General features: G+C 42.6%; 1 protein-coding gene and 1 long non-coding RNA gene across 2 annotated transcripts; both read right to left on the reverse strand.

Annotated features, from left to right (window-relative positions):
- Nucleotides 1–679: 679 nt before the first annotated feature.
- On the reverse strand, nucleotides 680–8,045 carry LOC129456521 (uncharacterized). Its single transcript, XM_055224192.1, has 8 exons — nucleotides 8,019–8,045; nucleotides 7,748–7,853; nucleotides 7,372–7,443; nucleotides 6,577–6,686; nucleotides 4,970–6,216; nucleotides 3,533–3,845; nucleotides 2,791–2,884; nucleotides 680–842 (listed from the first exon to the last, which is right to left on the reverse strand). Exons 2-8 carry the CDS (start codon nucleotides 7,850–7,852, stop codon nucleotides 726–728), a joined length of 2,058 nt encoding a protein of 685 aa, XP_055080167.1. The 5' UTR covers nucleotide 7,853; nucleotides 8,019–8,045; the 3' UTR covers nucleotides 680–725.
- Nucleotides 8,046–8,115: 70 nt separating this feature from the next.
- LOC129456539 (uncharacterized) lies at nucleotides 8,116–9,170 on the reverse strand. The gene is made up of 3 exons (XR_008648818.1): nucleotides 9,099–9,170; nucleotides 8,605–8,692; nucleotides 8,116–8,170 (listed from the first exon to the last, which is right to left on the reverse strand). It is a non-coding gene; the product is annotated as an uncharacterized LOC129456539 (long non-coding RNA).
- Nucleotides 9,171–16,060: the final 6,890 nt, after the last annotated feature.

Genomic DNA, 16,060 nt, shown 5'->3' on the forward strand with positions numbered 1-16,060 from the left:
AGATTTTGTGGAATATTTAATGTGTCATTCTTACAATTACATTCACCTCAAGATATAAATCAGATGTTATGTCCCGACAGTCACTTTTTAATGGTAATAGTCACATTTTTATATGACGCTTTTCATCAAGGAATCATTCACCCATTCACACACACATTCATACACTGGAGGCAAGGTGGGTTAAGTGTCTTGCCCAAGGACACAAAAACAGCATTCATCTGTGGGAGCTGAAATAGCAACGCCAACCTGTGGATCAGTGGACCTGACTGCTCAACCAATGATGTTTATGTCATGAGCGGGATTTGAACCGCCAACCTTCTGATCAGTGGACAAACATTTTTTACTTTTAATTTCTTGAATAACTTTGCACTTCTACTTGAGTAATGCTATTTTGACGTATTGGTCCTCACTGCAGACAGTATTTGGCCACTCTACGCACCTCTGATCACGATATAGTAGAGAAAATCACAAAGGCTGCAATTCTTGTATTACTTGTGTTACTTATCAATTCCTCTGGACGTGTTTAAAATGTGAACTTTGAAAAGAATCATGTCCCCTGTCGTTCAGCCCTACTGCATAAAAATGAACATTGCACAGTGGGGTTGGTCCTTTGTACTTCCTTAGAGTACATTTTGCTCATATTTCTGTCCTCTCTCATAGGTCAGAGTTGGCTGGTCCTTTTTGATTGGTTTCCCTGAGTGTATAATTCTGTCCTCTGTCATAGGTCAGGGTTGGGAGTGGCTGGTCTTGAGGTAAGTTTGTAGATGTGAGATCAGACTCCGCACACACAAAGCCTTTCTCCTCATGATCTGCTCCAGCTGCTGCACGTACTCCACAAAAGCCTAAGACAAAAAGTACACAACACAGTACATCAGGGTTAGGCTAAGGGACTGTAGACTATTGTCAATCTGTCTCCACGGCGCCGTGTCTCCTGTATAGTACAGAATGCGTTCAGCCAAATTTACGTAAATGTTCCATTGCAGTGTAACTCTCAAGTGCTGTATGTTTGCAACTTTTCTCTGCAACTTGAGAGTGTTTAAACAAGAAAATGTGAGAAAATGTGAGAAAATGTTAATGCCTGTGTGAGAAAAGTTTATAAAGTGTGTGGCGAGGGGTTTTACAGCCTTAAAACATATAATAATTGTAAAAAATAAAGCTGACTATTTTGTGGATTTCGCCTATTGGGGGTTATCTTTAGAACGTAACCCCCGCGATAAATGAGGGAACACTGTACTCAGTTACATTTACTTGAATAAGTTTTTAAAGAAATTGTACTTTTCAGAGTACTTTTCTAGCAGCATACTTTTACATCTACTTGAGTCATTTTTTTTTTTTTAATAACAGTACTCTTACTGGAGCAGTATATACTACAGTGTAACAGTACTTTTACTGGAGCAGTATATAGTACAGTGTAACAGTACTCTTACTCAAGTAGTATATAGTAAAGTGTAACAGTACTTTTACCCGAGTAGTATATAGTACAGTGTAGCAGTACTCTTATTCAAGTAGTATATAGTACAATGTAGCAGTACTCTTATTCAAGTAGTATATAGTACAGTGTAGCAGTACTCTTATTCAAGTAGTATATAGTACAATGTAGCAGTACTCTTATTCAAGTAGAATATAGCAGTGTAGCAGTACTCTTTTTCAAGTAGTATATAGTACAGTGTAGCAGTACTCTTATTCAAGTAGTATATAGTACAGTGTAGCAGTACTCTTATTCAAGTAGTATATAGTACAGTGTAACAGTACTCTTACTCAAGTAGTATATAGTACAGTATAACAGTACTATTACTCGAGTAGTATATAGTATAGTGTAACGCTAGTCTTAGTCGAGTAAAAGTTGTGTTCTTCCCTCTGTGAGTGAGTCTAAAGTGACTTGAGCTTTACGTTGACAATATGAAATGATTTGAACAATTGTGTTTCTTGCAGCTCCTTCAGATATGATTTAGTTTGGCTCATTTTTGTGTCTGTTTGAAAATACCACATTTTGTACTTTATTTAATGTTTAGTCATGATAAATGATAAATCAGATGTTAAGTCCCGACAGTTACTCTTTTAATTGAGTAATAATTAACCCAAATACTTTTTACTTTTACTTGAGTAATTTCTTGGACCACTACTTTGTACTACTACTTGAGTAATATTATTGTGAAGTAAAGTTACTTTGGGATAATCATAATTCCTAAGGACTTTATACAGGGTTTAATTTCATTTTAGACCTGGTTTAGGCCCGATGAAGTCTGGGTTTAGATCTGGTGGAACTCGCAGAGCCAGATATCTTTTCTGGTGTAAAAAGAGAACGATTGCATGATGGTCTTTGACAATTATCTCTGCTGGTATTCTGCAATGTTTCTGAAAATTTTATTGCATTATTTTCATTTACATTTTCTGTTAATTGAAAAAAATAATGACTCAAAATATTTGCTTTAAATCTGCATCAAACTGTTAAATGGAAAAAGATGACACTGTAATATTAATATTTACAAGTGCTGACCTTACTGGAATGCTTCACAATATGGCATTAAACTTATGTATCATCATGGAAACAAGCAGGTGGCAGATGCACCAGGCCAAGTAACAGGCCAGATCTACAGAAAGGCAACGCTTACAATAAATCATGTATAATTGAATCAGTTCACTATATATAAGTTTAATGCTATACTGTGGAGTATTCCAGGCAATGCAATGCAATCTCCCTGGAGATAAGTAGGTGGCTCCATAGTTTTCTTCACCAGGAAAGTTCTATAGTGCATCTTTAACACAGACTTCCCAGTAACGCGTGCTCACCATGTCAGGCTGCTGTCCCAGGAGAGTCCCCTCTCTGTGCGACAGACGCTCCATCTGTTTGAGCGTCTCTAAATGAGCCTGAACCACGAGCCAACTGAAAGAAGAGACAAGGGTTTAGGACCAAAACACAACAGCAGAGTGGTCAAGTCCACAGTATGAACAAAGTCACAGAGTCCTATCCAGACTCTTTTACTCCTATGACAATAGATTTTACACTGACGGTTCTCTTATGAACAAGTTTAGGTGATTCATTTAAATGTGGGGGATTTTCGTGGTCTGTCAGCAGCTCTGGAATACCAAAATCAGTTCATTATTGTCCTTACAATAAACATGAACTGTGTAATACCTCTGGTAGAACATCCACCACCTGATTGTTTCCACAGAGATGCTATTGCTTTGCCTACAATGTACCACAGTATGGTATTAAACGTATCTATCTCCACTGAAACAAAAAGGTGTCTTTACCAGGCCAAGTTACAGGTCAGATCTGAGAGAGAGGTTACAGTGTGAACATATGGTTCAATAAAAAAACAAAACACATTAGTAACAGAACATTACAGTAAAAGCCATAACATCTCCATGGAAACAGGCACATGGCATACAATCAACCAGAAAAGTTCCATAATGCTACTTTTACTTGTCTGAATCATTTTTGTCACTATTTTACTACTAGAGTAATACTGTTTTCAGGTCAGGGCACCTGTCTTAATCATATTTATTTAAATTATGTTTTTTTTCTTACTGGTCTCCACTCGTCCACTCCTCACATGTGCTTTGGTTCAGACCGATTCTCTCCTCTTTAGACTGCAGGACCTCACTGCTGCTGTTCCTAGAGTGACCAAGGGGTGGCGCTGTGCTGTTCTGGCTCTGGGGGCAGGAAGTCACGTTGTTACTGTTGTAAATCTGGGGACTGTTGTGTGGGGCGAGGCCGGAGCTTTTATTAAAAACTACATCATTTAAAGCAGAGATGGGCTGAGCAGTGGGAGCAGTTGACTGGATAACTCCCCCTTTTGGCTGTGAATGGAATCGTATGGCCCAAGGAACCATAGACGAACCTGTAAAAGATGAAAGAATAACTTGTAACATTGACTTTAATTATGTATCTGACATTTCACTGTAGCAAGAATCACTTGAAATACAGGACAATACAGGATCACTCAAACACACATGAATCAATCCAAACACAACTCTGAGTACGTTCATGATGAACCGTTCTTGTAACCTGGTTCAAGTTTAGAATTATATTTCTCCTTTAAGGTGGGGGTAATGTGCAAAATAATTGTTTTGAGCTTTCTACCATGTTACAACGTTGTTCCCTCATCAAAACATGCCTGAAGAGGTTTTAGATGTGATCTGTAAAACTATGCGCGGTATGTGCGGTTAACTGTAAAATTTTGTACAAGGCTCCACCCACAAGCCTACGTCACCCATGCTCCCACATGACAATTCCCCATAAATATACAAAAACATGATACAAAACTGTACACCGCAACTTGAAAAACCTGCAGTCAAGGTGCAGTAGTTTCATTAGTGGGATGCACACAGATTGTGTTATGATAGCGCTCTGAATTTAGTGCGGGGAGCAAATATAGGGGAGAGTGTCAAAAATGAAAGTGAAACTTATAAAACATGTTAATATGTTTTTTTGGGCGACTATAGCAATAAAATAAAATACTTCCTCTTTAAATAAGTGGCAAACACTTGACTGTAGCGTTGTGAACTGATTCTACACATCAATCTGGAGTGCTGTGACATTGTTCAGGGAGAGGGACTCTCAGCTGAGTTTTAGACAATCACAACAGCAATTCACAAACTTTGATAACAAAATGCAAAAAAGTTAAAATACAATATAGTTTTTGACTAAATTAATGTGTAGCATCATGATTTACTTTTGTTTATTTGTTGTTTTTTGCCAATATTAAAGCTACCATCTGTAAGTTAATTAGGTTTTTGTTACCTGGCCCCTCAACCTCACCTGGCTCCTCCCCTCACTTATCCTTTATTAAGACTCATCTGTGCTCTCTGGTCTCCTTCTGTCAGACCAAACCTGGCACACTATCAGATGGTTAGCATCTAGTGGTCCCTGTTGCGTCAATCTAATTACAGACGGTAGTTTTAATGAAGTCTTTTACCGAAAATATATGATTTATGCTCCGCACTCAAAGTTCTGAGGACTCACCTATTGCTTGGGGCACCTCCAGGTAGGACTCCTCAGCGCCCTCTTCTAGCCCCCACCCCATGCTGCACACAGGTACGGCTGCTTCTTGGTTCCTCTTTGAAATGGTTGGCTTTTGTTGGAGATACAAGACTGATGCTAGTTCCTGCCCCTCCTCCAACATGGACAACCGCAGCGGGTCCATATTCACACTGCTCTGTTCTTCATTGCGTTGGTTGCATTGATTATGTTTGGGACTATTTGGTATCATTTTAGAGCAGTCCAGATCTGAAAGTGTTAAAAGCGAGTTGCTGTTCTCTGCAGCAGGAGACAGGGGGCGCTCTGCTGGGGCTCGTGGGTCACAAAATTCAACAGGAAATCCTCGTCTTGTGGTACAATTCTTAATATTGTCGCCCAAACTTAAACAATTTCCTGAGACGTCTTCATTCTCTGAAATCCAAGCACATTTAACTTCTCTATTTTCAACATTTTTTGTCCTTCTGTTGTTTCCAGTCCTATTTTCTCTCAATATCACACCTGTTTCATCAACCAAATATTTAAAATTTCCACTTTTACGATTATTCAGCCATAGACCAGCCTCAGAACTTGACACACAAGGTTGCACTTGGTTAATACGAGCTTCAAATCGACCCAAAATGTCTTCCATAGCCACTGAAGACGTAAGCATGCTTTCCATAGCATGTGAATTCGCTTTAGGGGAATTAGTAGACGTATTTTGACAGAGCAGGCCAGAAGATGTCAGAAGTGGGTCAAATTGTTGTAACTGTTGGTGATACAGTTTAAGATGTCTCCTCTTCTCTTGGTCTTCAAAATATCTACTTAAATCGTTCCATTTATGACTTCTTTGGCTTTGTGATGGTTCATTTTCTATCTTTCTGGGACCAAACTCATGATTTTGTTGTTGACTTGATGCTTGGTTCCATAGTTTTGCTTCCCTGTATTCGCTCTCTTCACGTCTCACTCTTGGTCGACTCTGAACAGGTGAGATCCAGTCACACCGCCCCCTGCTGTCCTGGTTGTGTTGGTGGTTCTTGGGCGTAGAGCAGAGGAACGCGCTGTCTTCATGCATTCTTATGGCAGAGGGTGTGGACGGGACAATGGAGGTGGTCCTTGGTTTCTTGGGTGGACTCAAGCCTCTGTAGCGCCCCCTGCTGGCCCCGTTGCTCTGGGACAGGTGTTGTTTTGGGCAGGGGGGGTTCTTGCTTCGTCTGGCTGTGTGCTGCCCGCTCTGGCCTTTCAGCTCCTTTACACTGTCAAATGGAATACCAACGTTAAATGAAAGTAAGATTAAACAGCTTTAGCCACATTTAAAGGTGCACTATGGAACTTTTCCAGTGCGGGGTCCAGAATCTGCTTGACTCCATGGAGATTGTATTGTTTTGCCTGCTATGTTCCACAGCATGACATTAAACGTATCTACCTTCAAGCAAGTGAGCATCAGATCTGTGGAGAGGTGACGCTGCTCACAGTAACAATGCATTTAGTTTAAGCTTTTAAGATTTCAACTTAATGCTACACAGAGGAACATTTCAGGTGAAGCAATAATATCTCCATGGAGACCACCCACCAGAAATGTTACACGGTGTACCTTTAAATCCGGATACTCTCACCGGTCGGCATATCGGAGCGTGTTCAGGGTGTGTTCTGTGGAGCAGTGACCAGGAGAGACGTTTGCGATCATACAGGTCAAAGAGTCTCCAACGAATGAGTCCTTCAGCACCTGAACACAGAAATGTTTGAGCGACAGGTCATCGGCTCAGGACACTGAGGGCAAACACCTCTGATTCACTGTAAATCTCTAGGGTCAAGAGGGATGTTTTGCCCAAAGGCACAACTACAGGCTGCACTGATGAGAGGATCTAACCACCAACCCTACTGAACACTCACTACCCAAAGACTAAATCTTTCTTTCCTCCTCCTTCTCTCCTCTTCTTGTTCTCCTCCTCCTCTCTTCCTTCTTTTCCCCTCCTACTCTTCTCCTCTCCTTTCTCTCTTCCTCTACTCCTCTTCTTTCTCTCCTCCACTCCTCTCCTTCTCCCCTCTCCTCATCCTCCACCTCTCCTCCTCTTTCTCTCCTCTTCTCTTGCCCCTCTCCTTCTCCTCTCCTCTTCCTCTCCTTCTCCCCTTCCCTCCTCTCCTCTTCTTTCTCTCCTCCTCTCTTCCTCCATTCCTCCTCCTCTCCTTCTCCCCTCTCCTCCTCCTCTCTCCTCCTCCTCTTCCTCTCCTCCTCTCCTTTCTCTCTTCCTCCTCTCCTCTTCTTTCTCTCTTCCTCCTCATCTCCCCTCCTCCTCCGACACTCCTCCTCTTGTCTCCTCCTCCTTCCCTCCTCCTCTCCCTTTCCTCTCCTCCTCCTTTTCCCCTCTTCTTCATGTGCTCCCTCTGACCTTAAAGGTCCAGTGTCCCACCTGGGTGAGCTTGCTCTGTCTGAACGGGGTGTGGCCCTGCTCCTGGTCCAGAGAGCGGATGCACTCCTTCAACTGAAAACACACAGACATTTATAAGTACCATTTAACATTTCCATGTAATACTGTTTAAAATATATTCGTATTAAAAGTCCTATATTACACAAAATAGCACTTCCTGTATTACCACATGACATCATAAGAGTGTTTTCTGTTTGAGAGAAGAACTCCGCCTAAATATGCAGTGTGTATCTTGGTATGTTTGTGATGAGGAAACAACATTATTACATAGATCAGAAAATAGTGTAATATGGGCCCTTTAAACATGGTTTATGAAGTCCTATATACTGTAACTCTATAACCCCAAACAGAGCCGTACCGCGAGCAGGCTCTGGTTGATCTCTGCTCCCTCCATTCGGCTCCGTCTGTCTGAGTCTCTAGAGTCAGATGCACGCTCACTGCCGGCCAGGTCCACGAACCACATCCTACCACAGATAGTAGACTCTATAACAGTGGGTTTATAATGTCATCATCAAAAGAGCTCAACAGTGATCGACTCCCATTCAATTCCCATTCAATTTGATTTTGTTTAGCACACTCGGATTTCTCTGTGCTTGTAAACGTAGTGAGTGTGAGTGTGAGGGACTGACCGGCCATGCACGCTCTGACTGTCCCCTCTCGACTCTGCCCCTCTTGGCCCCGCCCCTCTCAGCTGGATCTGTAGCAGAGCGTGAGAGCGAGATGACACTGGATTCACTCCACTGCAGCCCTGAGAGCGCTCCTCTGTGCCCCGAGAGATGACCTGATTCAAACATGACAAATGAGGCAAGAGGTATAGTTAAAAACTATAGTTAATAAAGTATAAGTATAGTTATATGAACGGTATGTACATTTTTAGCCAAGAATTGTCTAAAATTAACATGCAGCCTTACGGCGAGCGGGCTTGCATCTCCACAAACCTGACTCTTAATTTTGTGTGATCATGCAGGTAATGTGTTTGTAAACCTTAGGATCAGTTGTGTGTATATGAAGAGAGGTGAGGAGCAGTGAGGAGCAGAGGATGACCGCAGGTGAGGTCTTGGTTCTTCTGTGTGTATGTGAGGAGCAGTGAGGAGCAGTGAGGAGCAGTGAGGAGCAGTGAGGAGCAGTGAGGAGCAGTGAGGAGCAGTGAGGAGCAGTGAGGAGCAGTGAGGAGCAGTGAGGAGCAGTATAGCCTGGAGAGGTCCTGGTTCTAACCTGCAGCAGTGACTGGACGGACTCCACTCTCCTGTAGCACATTCCTGCGATGTGCACGTTCCTCTGGCCGTCCTCTCGTGCAAACAGCCTGCACACAACACATGGAACACCAAATACTGAAGTTTATTCTTACAGAATCTCATGTAATCTGACGTAACAAGGCTACACCTCTCCCTGATGATCCTCAATTATGACAAAAATCTTAAACATGATTGTTTGCCTAATAAATTAAATCACATTTATTTAAAAGCATTATACAGTCAAAACAAACCTATAAAGAAAGTATATAACTAATAGATTTTATAATATGACACTTCAAAGCCACAGTAGTTCAGTATAGTGACTTTGCTCCCAGTTTTAAGAGGCAGTTTGAGTGCTCACATCTTTCTGAACAGAAGGTGATTTCAGTGTATTTTTGATTATTACATTTTTCCAGTTGAATAGAACATTAATTAAAATCCTGATTATAAATGTGATTAATAGCATAGCCCCACCTCTTTCTGTGGTCCAGTAGGTCGTACAGCTGTCCACAGTAGATCTCAAAGAAACTGACAAAAACACTGAGGGTGGGGGAGGAGGAGAGGTAAGAGAAGAGGTCCTGAGCAGCCAGAGCGTACAGGCCTGGCTCCTCCCCACTGCCCGTCCCACCCTGACCACTACATCGACCGCGACACCCGGCCGAAGAAGAGCCCAGCATGGTGTGGGTCTTTCCTGCTCCTGTCTGCCCATAAGCAAAACAGGTGGCACTGCCCCTGCAAACACCCGGTCAAATGGGTTAATTAACATAAATGGGTGTAAAGTATAAATGTGAACGTGTGCCTGAGCTCACCCTCGGAGCATGTGCTGGACCAGAGGGGAGGCCGTCCTCTGGTATACCTCCTCATTAGAGCAGTCCTCCCCAAACACGTAGTCAAAGTAAAACTTGTGCTGCACAAACACAACAGGAGAAAAATTTTTCAATGTCAATCTGTAACTGTGGCGGCGGAAGTACGTTTTCTCATTCCTTGGATTTTAAGTCACTTTTTGAGACACTCAAAGTGCTTTAGATTACTCATTCAATAGACACTTGGTGGCGATATGTGGCTCCTGTCCTGGGACAGACTGACAGCAGTGAGCCCACCAGTCTGTGCCATCGGCCACTCCCACTCACACACCAGATTTATACTAGGCAAAATGTCTTGCCCAATGACACAGTTTGCACTAGCGCTCCCCTGTGGCACCTGGTATTTCCAGCAGTCTCTCATTCAGGTACTAACCAGGCCCAGCCCTGCTTCAGAGATCAGATGAGATCAGATGATGTTATTCTTAAAGAGGTACGGACATGGGTCTAAACTTGAGTGTATGTGGACACTCACCTGCAGCTCGTAGTGCGTCAGGTCCACAGCCGCTCTGCTCTCTTGCACCACACAGCTCTGACCACTAGAGGTCACTACATCGGTCTCCTGTCTCTTCTCCTCCGCAGGGGTGAGAGGGCGCTTCCTCACACACACCCAGATCCGAGGCTCCCCTGATCTCCTGCACGCACACATTTACACAGTTTTAATTTAGTTTGAGTAACTTTTATTGTTTATTTCATAAAAAAATTATATTGTGGCAAACTTCCACATTGCCATATGAGAACTTTCCTGTTACCTTTTACTGGGTGTGGGCAGAGATCTGGTTTGGGGCAGTCCATAGTTGCACTCAGACGGACTAGACTGGTACACCAGTGTCCTCACGTTTTCTGTATCCAGGGTTGGTTTGTTGGGCTTCCTTCTCGATGATTTTTTAGAATTCTGTTTTGGTTTCATATCTGTATAATCTTTCATTACATTTTTGATAACTTGTTTTTCTAGTAAGCTCTTTAACTTGCCACAGTCCTTTCTGAAATTATTATTTGCAGCTGAATTTCCAAATGATTCTTCAGTGTTACCAGTCGGTGGCTCACTTGCTGTTTCTGAACTAAAATCCAGCTGTCTGCAAACTGAGGACATATCATTCCATGTTTTATTATCACATTGTTGAGAATTTGGGGTAGCAGAGTGGCTGTCCTCCTCTGCCCCAGTCTGGTGCATCCTCTGGGGGTAAGACGTCTCCTCCTCTGCCCCAGCCTGGAGCAGTGTTTGTGGGTCCAGAGTTCGGAGCTGTTGAACCAGGCGGAAGAGGCAGGTCCGGTCCTCCATAGTTCTGATGCCCAAAAGAGGGAAGTCGTCCAGGGTCAGGACTGTGAGGTGAGCCAGGCTCCGCACACCTACGGAGCTCAATCTGAAGGAGATTATCTGTGTCATTCATTTGCATATTTTCAAATTCAGTTTATGAATTTAAATAGATTTACTTCAGTGGGATATTAACTACCACATAACATATGTAGATCACCATATTACCTTTTATTGTTTTGAAAAGGTATTAACTTAAAACAACATATTAACATGTTTAATAAGTTTTATTTTTGTTTTTGAGTTTCCCCTCCCTTTGCTCTCCACGTCACTCCAAGTCACTCCCCCTTCAGAACGATATCACAACACAATCAGAGTGCATCCCACTAATGAAACTATTACATATCACATCATGTTTGTCACTCGCTTTTTGTATATTTATGGATAATTGTTGTGTGAGAGCATGGGTGAAGTATACTTTTGGGCGGAGCATTGCACAGAATCTTAAAGCAGACCTTAAGGGCTTGAATAGGGCCCAGGAGAGATCACTAGATTACTCAAACATGCATGGATGACATTATCTTCAGGCATGATTTGATGAGCGAACAAGAAGTCAATTTTGCACAATACCTCTGATAAAGCAGTTGAGCACCTGTACTATAAACATTATCACTGTGGACTCAAAATCACTCAGTTGGAGTTCTTTATAATGTCCTCTGCAAATGAAAATGGGGTCTTATTCTGTAGTGCCTCCTTAGCCAGTAATTTAGACTATAGGGCTGGGACTAACGCTCATTATTTAATATGATGTATTATACATTGGCCATGACACATAATATCACATTATGGTGATGTGATGGGCCACATTAATATATGTGCAGAATATTCAAACAGTAGATCCATTCAAGGGTAAAATATGAGAGTGAGATTACCTGTCATAGTGGTGCTGCAGCCCCACAGCCCTCAGACTCTCAAACAACCTCCGGGACATGCTCCTGTCTGTTCCTCTGACTCTGCTCCTCTTACTCTGCTCCTCTCACTCTGCTCCTGTCTGCTCCTCTAGTTCTGCTCCTTTAGCTCTGCTTCTATATCTCTGCTCCTCTGGCTCTACTCCTCTGGCTCTGCTCCTGTCTGTTCCTCTGTCTCTGCTCCTGTCTGCTCCTGTCTGTTCCTCTGGCTCTGCTGCTGTCTGCTCCTCTGGCTCTACTCTTCTCCCTCGGCTCCTGTCTGCTCCTCTGTCTCTGCTCCTCTGTCTCTGCTCCTCTGTCTCTGCTCCTCTGTCTCTGCTCCTGTCTGCTCCTGTCTGCTCCTGTCTGCAGTCTTGTGGTGTATATCTTTGCCTGCAGAGGACACGAGACCAGAGGAAACCTGACCCTCCGCTCCTCTGCACACGCCCGGTCGCGCTGTGGAACCTGTCACACATTTCACAACAGAAATATGATAAAAATAGCAGAGCCGAATGAGCAGCAGCAGCATAACTGGGCTACAGCGTACAGGGACTGGCATCTGATCTAATCCATGGTGCAAAGTAACAGAGTAAGATTAGTTTAAAAGGTGAACTGTGTAACTTTTCAGGTGAAAGATCTGCCACCTGCACAGATTTCTTTTAGTGTCATACTAAAAGATACTAAAATTTCAAGCTCGATTTCAATACTAAGGAATAGACTCGATACTCAGTACCGATTCTCATACCACAATAATAAAAACACTCTTTCTTTAGACAATATACTGTAATTTTCCATATTAAATGGTAGTACTTTGTTTTCTGTTCCCATGTGGCCTTATATCTGTGTAATCCCTCAGTGGTCCAGGTAGGTTCCATAATGGTCCATGGGTGTATATTAATCTATGTGTCTTATAATATACTTATAATTAGACTAGGCCTATTTTCTAAGATATGCTTGACTTTTTGTTTGAGGGCTGCTAAAATGACAACCCTTAGCATTACACTGCCAGAGAAGACATCACTTTCTACACCAGGTTTGTCAACTGATAAAATCTACAGTAGTTTTACATTATTTCGACGCGATTCAACTTTAAAATAAACAGAAAATGCTGCCGAAAGCTCCGGCCATTTTGAAAGTGTCCATGGAAATTCTCACCTGTTGCACCAGGAGCGATTTGATACCTATTTTTCACCCCACTCCGACCTAAACAAACCAATCAATTTGCACAAACTTCAGACAGCGGTGTCAGTATCACTATTTCCGTACACAGTCAGGTTTCCATAGCGACGAGGAGCAGCGAAGAACCGCGTGCTGCCCCGTTTGTCCCGCGCCAGTGCGCTTCTGTGCGCTTTCTGTGCGCAACTCTTTGCGCTTTCAGTGAGCTTTCTGTGCGCAACTCTTTGCCCTTTCAGTGAGCTTTCGGTCCACTTTCTGTCCGCTCTCAGTCCGCTCCTGTTCACTCCTGTTCGTTTCTGTTCGCTTCTGTTCGCTTCTGTTCGCTCTTGTTCGCTCTTGTTCGCTTCTGTTCGCGTCAATGCGCGTCTCGTAACTTCTTGTCTCCTTTCTGTTCGCTCTCTGTCCGCTTTTTGTGCCCTTTTTGTCCGCTTTCTCAGGTGCAAAAATTAAAAGGGAGCTCTTCCAAAACAGCCGGTGCATTGGGCTGATCGTAAAGGAGACAGATAATCCTAATCTTTGGGGTGGTTAATGCCTTCTAACAACCCCCCCAGACATAAACCTAAACCGCCTATGGGGCTCAGAAAATATAGGTCTAATCACATGTTTTAGAGGCGTAATAACCGATATGAAACTACCCTATATAAACATAACCACCTTTACTTTTTCAGTATATAAAAGTAAATTGGTGGGCTAATTGGTTATAACTCCTGCATTGGTTTCTTATGTCCACACGGGGGCGCTGCTCATCAGTCTGCTAAACTACACGCGCTCGTTGAAAAGTGGACGTGGGAGTGTCACTGCAAAACTGAAAATCCATCCAGATCCTTTAAAATGGCTTCTTTTCATGAAGTTAATGTCAAATTGGTTTGTTTTGAATGTTTTTCTTTGTGCTTGTTGAATGATTTTTGTCACTGGCATTTTGAAGCCTGTCCTGTTCTGCCGAGGTGGTAGTACTGTACTCTCAAACATCCTCCATGACGAGTAGGTGTCACCTTTAACAACACCACTATAGTAAAATAATGTTTTTATTTTGTTCATCATATGACAGTTGACTCATGGAAAGAGGAGAGTTACCAGATTTACACATTTTAAATCTGGGGCACTTGGTTAGTTACAATAAAACTGTGAAAAGAGCTCATAGTTATTATACACTCGGCCTATTCTCGACCCACTTCTGAGCTGAAGTTTAATCTCAGAGACTTCTGTCAATGCAATTGAGGAGATTATTTTGTGTTCAGGTCACGCTCAAACACAGTTTTCTGTATTTTGGCTGAGCAAATGACAATATACTCTCTTCTTTACTGTTGGTGGGGATCAAGTTGGTAAAAAATAGGTACAACTGGCACATTTCTTGTGTAAAACTGGGACAAATCACTGGTTTTGGATAAATATGCTGGGACAGGGAACCCAGGGCTCAAAACTGGACTGTCCCTGGTAAACAGGGACATCTGGTTACCCTCAGAAAGAGGACATTTTAAATGTGATTGATCACAGTGTAAGACACACAAGTAAAATATTTTTTTTATATTATTATATTTTATTATAATTACATTTTTAAATCTTTTGTGGTTCTTTAATAGCCAAACTGCAGCATCCTGGACCTCATGCCCGCGCTTCCTCAGTTCAAGGTCCCCCTTAGACTCAGTCCTGGACCAGACTTGGACCAGATCTGGGTCTCGGATCAGGTTCTCCCAGACCTTTCTCAGACAGCTGCAGTGAGGTAAGTGTGAAAACGGGGAGACATTTAACACGAAACAATCTGCCCCCATTAAACTGGTAACACAGAGAAGACATGGATACTCCACTCAGAGACATCAGGAGTCAAACCCACAACCTCCTCACTGAGAGGAGGAGGCAGGATAACCACTCTGCCACAGTAACACAAAGGACATGGATACTCCATTCAGCGAGATCAGGAGTAAAACCCACAACCTCCTCACTGAAAGAGGAGGCAGGATAACCACTCTGCCGCAGTAACACAAAGGACATGGATACTCCATTCAGCGAGATCAGGAGTAAAACCCACAGCCTCCTCACTGAGAGGAGGAGGCAGGATAACCACTCTGCCACAGAGTATCTGGTGTTTGTAATGAAACTCAGTCTATTAATAATCTCCTTCACACCTCGCAGCTCTTTATGACCACAACAACCCGTAAATAAACCACGATACTACTACTCCTACTTATTATTAGTTTAAATCTGTCACTTTTCTGGCGAGGGATCTACCACCTGCTTGTTTCCATGGAGATCTTATTGCTTTGCCTAGAACGTTCCACCGCCAAAGAAAAGAAATGTTCTGAAAGGGGACTTAAAGGAGCAATTTTTGGGGCAATTCTTCTTTGAACTGGAATGGGGCCTTAGACATCATCTATCTCCTATTTATAACTCCATCCGTCCATTTTCTTCCGCTTATCCAGGGCTGGGTCGCGGAGGCATAGGTCTAAGCAGGGACTCCCAGACTTCCCCACCCCAGACACGTCCTCCAGCTCCTCCAGTGGGACACCAAGGTGTTCCCAGGCCGTATAAGTCCATCCTCAGGCCTAAATCAAAACAAGGAAAACAATAGGGCTGCCGGTATGCTAATAGTCAGCGTGCTAATAGATGTGAGAGTGCCCATTAGGGGCCTGAATGATTATGTAAGATGGCACAGTTCACTCTTAGTGTAGTCCAATAGACCTAGCCAACAAACAGAAACTGTAAACAAACAGCTGTTTTCAGTTTCAGCGTAGAGAGCTCCTCCCTTCAGATAGATATAAGGCAGTGTCCAGCAGTAATCTGACCAGAACTGAAGAAGTGGCTTGGATGAGCAGCCAAACATCTTCACTTTAAAACTTTCTGTCCAGTTGACAGAATTGAATTTTTCTTTTGATATGTTCCACAGTATGGTATTAAACATATGTATCTTGAATTTATTGTTCCTTGAAAAACATTCTCACAATGGCGTTGCCTCTCCGCAGATCTGACTTGTAACCTTCACGCTTTTCTCCATAAAGATAGATAAGTTTAATGTCGTCTGATTAGGTCCAATAGGTTTTCTGATATAATTACACTCAGAGGTGGGTAGTACAGATACATTTACTTGAGTTACTTTTTAAAGGAATTGTACTTTTCTGCTTTTACTTCTAATTAAGTAATATATTGTACAGTGTAACTTGTACTCTACTTACTTGAGTACCATACACAGTGCACCTTTATAAA

This window comes from Periophthalmus magnuspinnatus, chromosome 9, assembly GCF_009829125.3.
Source record: "Periophthalmus magnuspinnatus isolate fPerMag1 chromosome 9, fPerMag1.2.pri, whole genome shotgun sequence".
NCBI classification, from domain to species: domain Eukaryota; kingdom Metazoa; phylum Chordata; class Actinopteri; order Gobiiformes; family Gobiidae; genus Periophthalmus; species Periophthalmus magnuspinnatus.